The 14,526-nt window shown below is 49.9% G+C and overlaps 1 protein-coding gene across 3 annotated transcripts in view; it reads right to left on the minus strand.

The window, feature by feature from the left end:
* LOC139597437 (vascular endothelial growth factor receptor kdr-like) overlaps window positions 1-14,526 on the minus strand; it is a 128,843-nt gene that overhangs the window by 88,856 nt on the left and 25,461 nt on the right. For all 3 annotated transcript variants that reach the window (XM_071442790.1, XM_071442788.1, XM_071442789.1), the window contains exons 2-3: window positions 4,786-4,882; window positions 738-940 (exon numbers count right to left, since the gene is read on the minus strand). In XM_071442790.1, the coding sequence (XP_071298891.1) occupies window positions 738-940; window positions 4,786-4,882 (300 nt within the window). The remainder of the gene's footprint in view (window positions 1-737; window positions 941-4,785; window positions 4,883-14,526) is intronic.

A 14,526-nucleotide genomic window follows, 5' to 3' on the forward strand; every position in this document is an offset into this window, starting at 1 on the left:
GTTTAGTAATGCATTTGTCAAGTAGATTTGAAAAAAACTCAGCATTTGGGGGGAATATTCTAACAAAAATTCCCATTATTGAAATGGTGGTTCAATAGGTTGCATTCACTTAATCACAGAGGACCATGCTTCTCTGAAGTTCCTGCTTCCATTAATTCCGGGATCTGAACTCAATGACTCTGAAATGTGGGGGAGAGGCAGCTCAAAGGGAACAAAAATGAGCAATGGGACACTTTTTATAGTAAAATATATCCAATGCAGTCACCCAGCTCTGCTAGGAATGTCTCACAGATATAAGGACAAATGTGTAGGAGGGGAGGAATTACAGAGCATTCTGCTGGGAAGGTCCATGCCTGGGGAGGAAGGGAAAGAGAGAGGGCTTGAGCATGCAGGATGAATCTTTGGAAAAGCACTGTGACAGCAAAGTCCTTCAGGATTGAAGAATTTAGTCTTAAAAGGAAAGGATGTTTAAGGAAGTATCTGTTACTTGGGCCACTAAACTGATGGGACAATCCAGCTTTCCAGTCCTGGAACTGAACAGGATGGCTAATCTCTGGTTCTCACATCCATTCCCTGAGAGTTCAGCTGCCATAAAAACCCAGATTCATTTGGTCTGTTCAGGGTGTCAGAGCTTCTGCTTCCTCCTGAGCCAGTGGAGAGGTGGAAGCCCCTGCACTGCTGGTTCTGCCTCACGCAGCCCCCAGAGCCCGACACCATTTAAAAAGCGGAATTCTTACCTTGGACAAAGACATAGACCCTGGCCATGAGGCCCTGGTGCTCGGGGGTGCTGCTGAGGGCACAGCTGAGGTAGCCAGTGTCATTGGTCGTGGCTCTCCTGAGGACAAGCTGGCTGCAGGCCAGCCCGGCGACATCGCGGCAGCTGCTCACGTGCACCCGCGGGTTGTCCTCCCTCAGCTGCCAGCTCACAGACGGGGCTCCCCTGCCAGCACAACACATCCAAATTACCCTGCATTCAGGCAGAACTGGGGGTTCTGTCTGGCCAGTTGTTCCCAGTGCTCCTACCCTTATCATTCCCAAAAAAATTGTAAAGGTGGCCGAGACTGCGGCAAAATCTCCTTCCACCCATACTACACTATTAAAGATGTTCTAGGATTTGTACTAATACTTTCCCTACTCATCTCTCTGGCCCTATTCTTCCCCAACCTCCTAGGAGACCCAGAAAACTTTACACCAGCTAACCCACTAGTCACCCCTCCACACATCAAACCTGAATGATACTTCCTGTTTGCACTTCCACCCATCAGAAATTAAGCTGGATCACCTCACACTGTTCCCCAGACATTACTGAAATACTACCTGGGAACTGCAGCAAGCTCCTGGAGAAAAGTTTAATTTCTCTTCTAACACACTGCCTGAATACAAGTTTGTTTTTATAACACTGTATTTTAGCCACTTCAAACATTACAAAGCATCAGATAAAATTATATGTTTGTTCAAGGAGGAGGATTTTGCATATTTTAACTGCTAAATGAATGTGTATTTTCTTGCACTGAGGCTGCATGGAGAGAGGAGGATATTTATGTGATTTTTCATCACCTTTCTTGCTTAATCAGCAGTGACTCAGTCTTGATTTTTGTGAAGGGCCTGAAACTAATCAGGTTACAAATCTGAGAATATCTGCTCAGGACACATTTTTTCCAATTCCCCTTGTGGCAGCAGCCAGAACATCAAGGCAGGAGGGCAGAGGATGAGACATTCGCCCCACCTGACCCCTTTGCTGCTGGATCTCCAAGCACAGCTCATGAAAAATGCAATTCCATGGAGTTCAGGACAAAAAGCAGGGCCTGGGTGTCATCTGCTGCAAGACCCAGAGCTCCCAGCTGATCTAAGTCACAGCTGGATGTGCTGGAAGCCACAGGCCATGGCAGCAGGAGCTCCTGGAGCTCCCTCTGAGGGCTCTGGGGATGGACCAGAGCTACCACACAGGCCTAGGAGATGAAGATGATGGTGGTTTTTTTAACAAACTGGTTTTTAGTGTGGAAACTGGTGGGTTGGGGGTTAATCTCCTGTGGATTTTCCCGGGGAAGAAGTTGGTGCTGGAGAGAGGGAGTTGTGTGTGTTGTGCTGGAGAGAGGGAGTTAGAAGTTGTGTGTGTTTGCACTCTTCCTGAGAACAGGGGGGTTGGCTCTCCCTTCTCACTCAGAGAATTCCCACTGGCGTTTGCTGGGCTGAGGAAGGAGTGAGAACGCCTGGACTTCCCCAGCTCGGTGCTGCCAGGGAGAAATCCAGCCCAGACACGCTGACCCAGGACTGAGATGGCAATGCCCAAAGTATCTGTGTGAAATTCCCAGTTAGCCAAGGACTCAGAGTTCCAGTGGCCTGCAGGGGTGCAATAGGTGCAGTCAGAGCACGTTTGCCAGGACATGCAGTGACATTTCCACAAACATCCTCTTGGCCCTCGCTCCTGCCCGTCCCTCTGTCGCCTTCCTGGAGAGGAGGCGGACGTGGAGCTCTTGAGGCTATTCCCAGCACCAGGCTGACGGGAGCACTGGCAAAAGGGGGAATATCCTCTCTGCTGAGCAGCCTCGCCCTTGTTCTTGGATGTTCTGGTGGCTTGGACAGCCCCACCCCACGTCAGAGCAGCTTCCCATTGTCCTTCCGAGCACCCAGAGCTCTGGCCCACCCTACCAACGTCACTGGTGACTCCAGGACTGGGATTGCTGGCCCAGAATAGGGAACAGAGCCAGTTCACACAGACACAGCTCCCAGCACGTCACTGTGTCCCTGCCCCTCGTCACCCACACCCCTCTGGTGTCCATCCAAGCTCTGGTGGCTCTGCAGGGCAGCGCTGGGATTTCACACCTGTGCTTCCTTAAATCTTTCTCCCCCTACATCCATTATCCTGGTGGAAGGTGAAGCCTTTGGCTCTTGCTTTGGGATTTCCACACATCTGCCAGAAGGGAGTGGCAGCAGCAGCTTTGGCCCCACTCCCACAAACCAGGAAATCTTGGCCAAGAACCTCAAAAGCCCGGAGCTGAAGGGAGGATGGACATTGCCACAGACCTGCTGGGGCTGTGCCCCGTGCTGTGCCCCACACAGCCCAAATGGCCCTGGCAGCACAAAGAATTCCAGAGCTCCCCTGGGCCAGGAGCTAACCTGTGAGTGTGGCAGAGGAGACAGGAGGGCAGACATCCCCAGAGGGGCTGATCCAGGGAATCTTGCATTCAGAAACCACAGTTTCCTTCTCTTCCCAGGTTTTGAATCGTGTGAGTCAAAGAGCTGAAGTGCTCCAGGCCCTGGTCCCATGTTACACCCCATTCTCACACCCTCTTGTGTTTCTCAGACCTGTCATGGGGATTTCTTGCTTTGCATCCATAAAGCAATGTGGGACTGAAGTGCTTGTAACTCCTTCAATTATTTATTGATTTGGTGATACGAGAAAAGTAGGGTGCTCCTCCAGATTAAACAGGTGGGGGATGGAGAACTGCTGGGAAATGTTGATTTAATTGGCCTGGGGCACCCCAGGGACTTTGAGTCCACACAGGTTTTATGGAGAGCACCACTGAGATGTTAAAGGACTGCTCAGACTTTATTGCCAACATGTTTGCTGTTTGCCAAGCTAAAAATACCACTGGAAGGTTATTGTGACCTCGTAAGCCACATGGCAAGCTGGAGGGATTTGGAAAAAAGCTGCCTCACACTCCAGAAGACATCCCAAATTTACACAGTCTGAGCCCATTCACCTTTCACTATAACAAAGAATTAAATAGTCTGGGACAAAAAGCAGAAGGGATGTGTCAGCGAAACCTAAAGCTTAGATTCATCTTCTCACTGCTTTTTTTTCCTGTTTTTAGTAACTTCTGTTGCAGGAAACCATCCAGGTAGTGGCGCCAGCCAAGGGAACCTTGCAAGAAGGTGTAAAATCCATGTGAGTGTGTGTGAGAGAGAGAAATCGTGAGAGTTTGTGTTACCTTGGGCTTTTTTCCTACAACACTCTCAGAGAAAAACCTGAGAAACGTCCTCTGGCAGTAGTGAAGTGTAAAAATCCCACTCAGAAAAAGTAACACCTCCATCCATCTCAGTCTGGGGCCTTTTGTGGGACCCAGCAGCTGCTGCATGTTCTGGCACAGCAGAGTGCTCTGGGTTTGCTCCTTCCTCGTGTGTCAGCTGTATCCCTGTTCCCAGAGCATCCTCTCCCTGTCAGCACCAAAATCCTGCTGGTCCTTGCATGGCTGGTGGCACACATTGTGCCAGGACTGAGGCACTGCTGTGATTCACAGCAGCAGCACTTTGGTTTTTCACAAGTCCTGGTTAAATTTGATTTAAAGAACATGTTATGTTTAAACTGGCTGGGTCTTTGAATGTACACACAGTGACTGCTGCTTATTTAAGTGTCTGTGATGGGCTAGGTGGCAGCTCCTGGTGATCTTTGTTGTTTCCTCATGGACAGGGAGCAAAGGAGTGATTTCAGCTGCAGAGGAGCTGAATCTGCCCCTATTTCAGAGAGGATTTCCAGCCATGTCCTCAAGCACATCCCGCTCCCATGAGCTCTCCCCTGTGCTGACTCAGGGCTTTGCTTGGGTGCCTGAACAACTCAACACAACACAACACAACACAACACAACACAACACAACACAACACAAAGAACTTGGCCAAGCTGACCCCACACTCTCCTCCCTGCTCTGTCACAGCCCATCCAACTCCCTCCACACAGCCCCAGCTCCCAGCTGGCCGAGCATCAGGCTCTGCTCTGTCCTGGAGCTCTGCTGGGCCAAACCAATCAACACAAGGAAAAAATCCAGCATTTTTTAGAGCAATCCTTACCAGCATTTTATTTTTAGGGTGTCTCCTGGTGAGATGGTGATTTGGTCCTTGGAAATGCTCAGCCTTGGTTTTTGAAGAAGCTCTTCCTCAGCGAGACCTGACCCAAAAAAAGGAAGAAACCATCATTAGTTTAGACGGCTATTCAGTGGTGTCAGAGCAGCACAATGCACTCGAGACAAACTCTTTGTTTTGTAAATAGTTCCTAATTTGGGGGCCCACACAGTGCTGCATTTACCCTTGGCCAGGAGATGCCCTCGGGTTTTTTTTGTTTCCTTTATTGCTCTCTTTCTTTTCTGACACCAAGCACCTGCATTTCTGCCAGTAGTGTTTTGAGCCAGCTTTATTACTGAATTATTGCAGATTTAGGAGAACAGATCTGTGTCAAAAGGATTTTGCACACATATAAAAATGGAAGGAGTCAGGTCCTTGGGAAATAATTTGATGGGTGAGCTCATATGTTACATTTTAATTAATGGGAGAAGAGAAAACAATAGCTCTGTGATATTAAAGGCAAATTGGAAGACCTGATGTTTCCCAAATGACCATTCCCAAATGACCATTCCCAAATCCTGCATCTGAGCTGAACCCCAGGCTCTGTGGGCACTGTGGTTGGGGTAATGCTCCCCAGGGAATCTGTGATTTTGTCAGGTCTCTGATGACCAGGGGCATTAATGACAGCAGTGACAAAGGTCTCTCTCATCATCTCCTGGCCCAGGAAATGTCTCCTGCCTGTGGAACTGTCCCCAAAGACAATCTGAGTGTTCATCTACAATGAGACAATGTTCAGAAAGTGAAACTGAGAAGAACCAGAAGTGGAGGTTGGCCAGGCTGGTTGCTTTGTCCAAATTCAAAGTAACATAATCAAGGAGAGGAGAAACCAGGCTCTGATAAGGATCTCCACTTCCAAAGCTCTGACATTAAAGCTGTGTTTTCTTTCCCCTCCTGCTCTTCAGATTTCTCTCTTCTCCTGTGCCTCGACCTCGATAAGGCAGAAATCCTCCCTGGGCTCCCAGCACGGGCATTATTTGCAGCAGACAGGGAGATAACGGATCTGGCAGAAAGAGAAACACTAGGCTTTAACTTTTCAACTGCACAAAGCAGTGATTTTCCTCCCCCCACCTCTCTACTCTCATCTCTGAGCTGCTTGATTTCAGTAAATTGCTCTCTGCCTGCCATCAGTGTGGGCAGTGACTCGCTCCCACTCTGGAGTCTCTGGCTTCTTCCAGGAGCTCTTGGAGCTCCCATCAGGAACTCAGCAGATGCCAAGTAACCTCATGGCACCACAGAGTCCTTCAGAGGGGATCCTGCCCAGACACCACGGTGCTGGACTGCCCTTGGAGCCCCTGACCCTCCCTACAGACCCTGGCTGAGGCTTTGACCCAGTGCTGGTCACCAGACACAGATCCAGCCCAGTCCCCCTGCTCTGCCACTGCTGCTCCATCTCCAAGGTCCTTGGGGTCTGGCCAACCCCATCTCCCTCCAGTGGCTCTGTGGGACATTATTTAGCACCTCCAAACTGCCATTCCATGGCATGCTGGGCAAGCAGAGCAGCTGGGGGCTCCAGCCCTGCGGTTCCCATTTATTTGGGAAGCACTGCCATTCCTCAACACCCTCAGGATGGCACACACAGGGAGCAGCATCACATTGAGCTGAGAATCAACAGAAAAAGCCCCAAACTCTGCAGGAGGAGCCACTGCCAGGCAAGCCCATCCTTGCTCTTGGCTCCAAGACCCCTCTGGTTTCCAGGCAGAGCCAGTTCCCACTGGCAATGGGCTGAGCTTGGCACAGGTTCTTTCATGGTGCTGAGGCATTTCACAGCCCCCTCAGACTGACTGTGCTGAGCTTTGCAAAAATGCTCCAGGATATGGCCAACAGCTTCCAATTTGTCTGTCAAATGCCATGAATTTGCCAGCTGAGGGGGTTGGGGTCCCTGTAGCTCTCCCAGGATGCTGCTCCTCCCAGGATCTGCTCTGGGCTGTTGATGCTGTGACTTCAGCCAGGACTTAGAAAATCCTGGGGCTTGAAACAAAATTATTATCTCTCCTCTTGTGCCTTCAGTTGTTCTTAGGGCTTAGGGGGGCTCAGCTGGTGCCTCTGGATTGTAGCTCTCATGAGCAAGTGTGGCACTGTCAGAGGGTCTGGGGTCAGAGCCTGAGCTCTGCTCTGACTGCAGAGTCTTTGGGCTTTCACAACATTTGACACCATTCTTGCTAAGAGAAAGAAAAGTATTTTTCAATTATTCTGGTTTTGCTTCTGAGTTACTTCTTGCCCAAAGTTTATTTTGGCTTTGGGAGCTGAAGAACAGAATAAGCAAAGTGGAATTTCAGTGCTTTTCTACTCCACAGAGGACAGGAGGAGAATTCCTGTGCCACACACATCTGGTCTCTGCTGGCAGGTGACAGAGGGTTTATATAAACACAGCCTGTGCCCCTTCTGCCACACCACTGCTGAGTGGGCTGGGAAAAGAACATTTTGAGGGCAAAACAGAGAGAGTCATGGGGACAAGGTCAGGCTGTGCTAGGGCAGAACACCTAATGCCAAACTGGCAGAGTGAGACCTCACAATATTCCTAACCTCCCCTGGCCCCTTTAGAGCTAGACTTGACTTTTGGGAGGCAAAGCTGGGGACAGCCCCAGGGTGTGTTGGATGAGGAGGAAGGATCTGCTCCACTTTCATATTTGCTGTCTGTGTTTGAGGAGATTCACGCCTTTATGAAGGTGTTAGGATGCTGCAAGGGAGAATCAAGCACGTTCCTGGCAGTGCACCCCCTCTTTTCCACAGCCCTGCTACCCAGCCTTTGTCCCTAAAGCCAGGGCCCAGGGTGGTGTGGGAGACCTGCTGGGCTGGGTCCTGCTGCAGCTGAAGAGCTCTGATTGCACTGCTCAAATTCCAATGCCCAGGCCTAAGAGAACATTGCCCTCTCCTCCCTGTTAAATAATTTTGGTCCTGCTCTAGGGCCACAAGGGACATAAAATTAAAAGCGAGCCATGTGTCATTACTGTGTCATGACCATGGCAAAGCTCCTTGTGAGAGCCACAAGAAGAGTCCTGGGTGCCACAGCTGTCCCTGCCATCCCCTGTGGAGCTGACCCTGCTCTGGGTGTGCTCCTGGTGCACATCCTTCCCTAGATGCCCTGGCATGGTTTGGGATGAGGTGCTGGAGTGACAATCCTGCAGGTCTGGCAGAGGCTCTGCCTCCTGCAGAGCCACAAAGGGGTCTCAGCAGCACAAAGGGGTCTCAGCAGCACAAAGGGGTCTCAGCATCACAAAGGGGTCTCAGCAGCACAAAGGGGGCTCAGCAGCACAAAGGGGTCTCAGCAGCACATGCCCTGTGTGAGCCTCTGCTCAGGCTCCTCACTCTCTGCCCTGCCTTGGCTGTTGCCAGCACACATTGGCTCCAGCAAGACAAGAGCAGCACATCCAGCCTGGAGATGCCCCTGGAAAGAGCTCAGGTTGTCAGGACCCAGAACATCCCTCTGGTTGTCCTGAGCAGCCAAGACCCCTGCCAGGGGTCTCAGAGCCCAAAATGCCTGTGGTTTTGATTATGACCATAGAGCAAGTTACCAACCTTAGATGAAGATCTGCAAGCCATGACAAATTAAGTAGAATGATGGTAAATTTATCACAAGGTGAAAAAGTAGATTTTGGGGTTTTTAGAATGGGGGTTCAGGGGGCAAGATGGAGGGATCTGGGCCTGTCCAGCCTTTCTCCTTCTTCTTCTTGGCCTCCATCTTCTGCTGTGATGGTGGCACTCACAGATTGGTTTAGAGTAGAAGCTCACTGTCTAATACAGGTGATAGGTATTGGAAAGTAATTGTAAACATTGTATAGGTAGTTTTTAATATAAAGACATAACCCTGCCCTGGGGGCAGGCAGAGTGCCTGGAACTGTCCTGCTGGGTGGACCTCGGCAGGACAGGAGAAAGAATTTTATAGATAAGGAACAATAAACAACCTTGAGACCGAGAAATGAAGAGCCCTGACTCCTTCTTCAAGCACCAGGCTGGGAAAAGAGACTTTCTAACTCTTCTCAGGGTCACTGTGAGCAGCAGAGACCCCAACACAGGTGAGGACAGAGCCTCTGCCCAGAGCCTCACTGCACCATTTCTGACTCTGGGAGTTCATTCCTACCTCCAGTTCAGGCTTTAACATTCTGCTCTCGGCGGTGAAAACCGCAAACACAGCACAACCACAAATCCTCAGGAGCCAAATGTGAAAGGTTGACTGATACATTATCCAGGGGAGAAAAATATATTGAAAACTTCTTTTCCTGGGATAATCTGATTTTGCAGCACGGCCAACATTAAACACGGGAGGCTCCCCAGGCAGAGGGTAATGGGTGACCTCCCTCACCTCTCTGTCAGATGGTTTCCAACTCCATCTCACTTGGCACAGGGAGATCCCTCCCACGCTCAGCCTGATGCTCCATACTGGGCCCAGCAGTGAGTGTGGATAAAAAGTATTTTTAATCTCTGTTTTTAATTGTAGCAGCCTTCCTCCAGGCACTCTGGGCACTGCAGCTCTCCCTGGCAGAGCCCTCACAGATGGTTGTGAGCCTGGCCGTGCCTGGGTGTGGCTCAGTGACAGCTCAGGCAATGTGATGCCTGATTAAGGAGCTGGGGATCCCTTCTGGCCACAGGGAGAGCTGGGGGAGCAGAGCCCACAGAGCCTCTGCTTCAGGGGAAATCACTGCTGGGCAGAACAGAGAGGGCTGTGCTGGCAGCAAAACGAGTCAGGTTAGAGCAGGGATGGCACGAGGGTCTGGGCACACAGACAGCTTTGTGCACATGGGTGAGGTCCATGGACTATTCCCGTGTGTAAAGTCACTCCTGTGCAGAGAGATGGGCCCAGGGCACCTCAGGGCCCCTTGGAAGGGACTGGAAGTCAGAGTTTGGAGCTGATTTGAGTCAGGGAAGGAGGGTGATAGTACAGGAAAAGATGAAGGGTTTAAAATTTCACTGACAAATTATTATCCTCAAAAGACACATGGAGAATTGAGAGAGCAAATAACCTGACCCAAAGCAGCCCCCTGAGCACAGGAAATGGGAGAGAGGCACTCAAACCACATTAGGTCTAGAGGGGAAGTTTTCCCCAAGCAGCTCTGACCCACACATTCCCCACCTGCAGCCCATCATGGGGGCCTTTGCCCTCTGCATTGACTCAGCATTTAAAATCTGTTTTGTCATTGCTGAGGATGCTCCTGTGAGCTGTGCTTGCCGGGAAAGAAAAGGCAGCAACCACAAGTCCTGAGCCTGGAGCAGAAGCTGCAGGAACCCTCTGGAACACTGGGGGCTGTCCACACACCACACCCTGCCCTGGAGACAGTGAGAGGTGAGCACCAGTGACTGGGGGTGCAGAGGCAGAGGAAAACCTGGGCAAGGCAGACCCTCCAAAGAGCTCAGTCCCTGCTGCAGGAATGACTGCCAGGAAAGGACAATGCTGTCCCCTCTGAGCTGCCAGGGCCCCTCATCACCAGCACAGCGTGAGCACAGCTGGAAATGAGCAGGTGCCCCTTTCAAAGGGCATTTTCATGCTTCTATCCCCAAGGAAATCTATTTTTGCTGGAATTGGAGAGCTCAGGGATTCACTGAAAAGCCATGTGTCCTTAAACCAATGGCCTGCAATCATCTTAGGATTTATTTCAAGGTTACCCCCATGAAAAGAGAAGGCACCACAGCACTGCCAGCTTTATTGGATCACAAGCCTTGCAATATTTGGTGTATTTATTAAGTCTTCAGCTCCTGGAATCAGCTTTCACTTGTTACACTCAAGTGGTTTTCTATTATTTTTAAAGGTTTAAAAAGACAGTAGCAAATAACTAAAGAGACTCATCTCCACCCCTCTTTTTGTTGTGAATTTGGACATAGGATTTTTGATTCTCCTCGACTTTAATGAAATGTTTTGTGCTCTCTATGCACAATGCAAGATCTTCTAAATGAAATGTTATTGCTGCCATTGACTTTCCCAGCAGAGGGGAAGGGAGCTCTTGTGGGGAAGGTCTTGGCTGTAAGTCAGCGAAAAAAATCCCAATTTTTGTCTTTTCTGCTGGCTGCTGAGTTCTGTATCAAGGCACTGATGGGAACTGAGTCAATGCAGAGGGCAAAGGCCCCCATGATGGGCTGCAGGTGGGGAATGTGTGGGTCAGAGCTGCTTGGGGAAAACTTCCCCTCTAGACCTAATGTGGTTTGAGTGCCTCTCTCCCATTTCCTGTGCTCAGGGGGCTGCCTTGGGTCAGGTTATTTGCTCTCTCAATTCTCCATGTGTCTTTTGAGGGTAATCATTTGTCAGTGAAGTTTTAAACCTTTCATCTTTTCCTGTGCATCTCCACTGTGCTAAACTACTTTTCCTAGAGGAGGAGGAGGTGAGAAGGGGTTCAGCCTCTCACCACCTCTGGCCAGGACTCTCTCCCTTGCCTGCTATTTCAGCTGAACTATTTATAAGGAAAACGGTTCATCAGCTTTTAAAGATTTTCTATTTCCTTTGTTTGTTTGAGGGGAATGGTTACTAGAAGCCTCTCTTCCTGTGGTTTTCCATGTCAAAATAACCAGGAATCCCCCAGGGTGGCTCTGCTGGGGGTGGGCACAGAGCTGAGAACCTCCAGGCCAGAGCCAAAGCTTCCCTTCCTACAGAAGCTGAAGAAGTTCATCCAAAATTAAATTAACAATCACAAACTCATCAGGAGACATGGCAAAGGTTCCTTCAGGATATTCAAATGCAAGTGTTAACCCAAAAGTACCTCTTGCAAAGCAACAGGATTCCTGTTTCCATTGATTTTCCCAGCCAGGGAAGCAGGATTTGCTCAGCTGAGTCACAAGAGAGGGGAGCAGTTCCCAGCCATTCCTCTGTGCCTGCTGCAAATGGAAGTTGTGTGTGGCTCAGCCAGAGGCAGCAGTTGGGGTGTAAATGATCCAAAGTGACAACAACGAAAAATTAAAGCATTAGTCTGGAGCGGGGAGACGTCAACAACAGCACAGTAAAAACAACTGCTAAGTGGAGAAAGTGTTTGGAGATAAGATAAGGCTTTGGCCCAGCTTTTGGGATTTGTTCCTACAAGGCTTTTCCTCAGCCACAGATGCATCAGCATTTCCTGCTGAGGTGGCACAGGGTCACCCTGGTTTCCTCCTGCAATCAGCAAGGCCACCTGATTGCTCTGGGTGCTGACACACAAACCCTGTGACCTTTCCTTGGCTTTTCTGCAACCCAAACATCACCTCTGGGGCTCACCTGCACCTGCTGCAAGGCAGCCCCTGGAGTTACAATGCCATGGCCTTTCCTGGCTGTCTGTGATCTGGATCGCTGGATCAGCTGCAGATTTATGGGAAGGGGTCACAGAAAGCAGCTCCAGGTCAAAATTGTTTGGTCTTGGGCAGTGGCAGCTCATTAATCAGGGCCATTGTTTTCCCTCTGACGCCACAGAGAGTCCCAAGGAGTGCCAGGGATGTCACCAGCCCGTGCTGCTGGTGAGCTGGGGACTGAGGGGACATGTCCTCACTTTAGGACTGGCTGATAAGCCAGGAACTCAGATCTACATGGAAAATAAACATGACATCTGGGAAAGGAGGTGGCAACATCTGCAATCATCTGCCAGGCACTCAAGCACAATTTGAAGTATTTAGGAAATGTGGTAATCTCATGTTGATGGAAAAAAGGCTGGGAATGTTGTTATTTCTTGATCCAAATTATGGCAATTCCTCTGGGAAAGAGAAGACCTGGCACATCTCCATGATTAGGAAATATGCAGACCTAGTGGGAACAAGATGCACAAAAAAGGAGCCCTAAAGTCTCTAGGGGGAAACAAAAAAAAATCCAAAAATGTGAGGTATGAAGCTGTCTTTGCCTCTCCCCCCAGCATGGTCTCCTGAGAAAAGCTGGAGGGCTGCAGATCAGTGTTTCCAATGATTCCCAGACAGGATTACTTCATCAGCGCTCCAGACATAGCTTTCCTTCCTCCTCTGGCCATCTCCAGGACAGGGCACATTCCTCAGGCAGAGCTGGGAGTCAGGAGGAGCGAGGGCACCCAGAGGCTGTGGGATGGCCCCTGCTGGGGAGCAGCCCTGGCCAGAGCTGGGGACTGGCTCTGCGCTGCCTTGGGGTCACCCCGTGCTCCCCCTGCCCACCCCAGCCCTGCACCTCCTCCCAGGGGACTCAGGGAGCGCTTCCTGCACTCCAGAGCTATTCCAGCATTTCTCTGGAAGTGAGCACAGCCAGGATTTCTTCCTTTCTCCAGAGCACTGGGTAGGAAAACAGGAAGGTGGAGGGCTTGCTCAGAAGGGGGAGTGGAGGGACAGCACCAACTTCTGCTCCCTGTGACAGGGACAGCACCCAGGGAATGGCTGGAGCTGGGCCAGGGCAGGTTTAGGGTGGAGATCAGGAAAGTTCTTCCCCCAGAAGGTGCTGGGCACTGCCCAGGGAAGGGGCACAGCCCCAAGGCTGCCAGAGCTCCAGGAGTTTGGTCAGTCAGGGTGGGATTGTTGGGGGGTCTGTGGCTCAAACTGGATGATCCTTGTGGGCCCCTTCCATCCCAGGATATTCTGTGATCTATCTCTGCCTCCTCTGGGCTCCTTCCAGGCTTCTCTGTGTCCCTGTGCCAACTCAGATTTGTCCCCCCAGGTGAGGTCCTGGTGGTTTATGTGAGTATGGATGGAGAGAGCTGGAGGTTTTTATGGTTTTTATGATTTTTATGGCTTGTCAGCCCAGCTGTTCCTCACAGCTACAGCCACCAGACCTGGGCCAAGCTGTGGTTCCAGCTTGTCCAAACCCTGCACTGATCTGCCTTTAATCTAATCAGAACCCCTCTCTGCAGGCAATTTGTATGTGGTGAGTAGATACTGTGGATGCTAAGGAAGGAACACTTTAAAACACTTCTAGTTTAATAACTTTGTTATTTTGAGGAGTATCATCAGATCAGCTCACTTAGCAAAGGTGACAGGTGAGGCTGAGGAGTCATCAGCTGTAATTCATGGGCTTCATGTGTGCAGCACTAAACACTGTGCTCACTCACATCAATGGGATCCGATTTGGCACCTCTCGAAATTTCTCTCCAACTTATTTGTTTTGTACAGCTGCAAATAATGAAAGCAATTGTTGGGCTGACTCAGTTCCAAGAACTATTCCCCAACCTACTCATGTACACAGAGAGGATCAGTCACTCTTGAAATCCATCCTGAGATGAGCCAGCTCCTCCCATGCAAAAACAAGCAGTAAATCTCTATTGATTCACCAGTGATTTCCCTCCTGGTCCTACCCAGCTTCACTCTTTACACTGGACTTTTTAGCTTGGAATAAAGGGCTTGCCTACACCTTGGTAAGATGCCTACACTCCAGGGTGGATGTTTTGTTGAGGAGAGTAGACTTCTTTAAAGTTAGAGCAGTAGTAGAGAAGTTTTCAACAGGTTTTCTATACACTTTTATACCTTCTTCATAATTTCGTTTTGAAGTGACAAGAAATCAGATTTAAAAAAACCACCAACCGTTTCTTTTCTGTGTGGCTGTGATAAGTTAATAATAATTTTTTCCTTGTTAATCACACCACTGCCCAGGTATTGGCAGACTGGAAATGTCTGTGGTGCTTCCTTTACTGTGGTGGCACTTCCCAAAGAAGGGACAAGGTGCACCAGGAGTGATGAACTACAGGTGGGACACAGAGAGATTTGAGGCAGGTTTTATCTCTCTGTAGATAAGAAACTGCCTTATTTCAGTGTTCAGGGGCAATGCAATAACCCAGGCAGGCATCAGCTCCTAAC

This window comes from Agelaius tricolor, unplaced genomic scaffold (genome assembly GCF_023055355.1).
Source record: "Agelaius tricolor isolate 1412-34295 unplaced genomic scaffold, bAgeTri1.0.p SCAF_17, whole genome shotgun sequence".
Lineage (NCBI taxonomy): Eukaryota > Metazoa > Chordata > Aves > Passeriformes > Icteridae > Agelaius > Agelaius tricolor.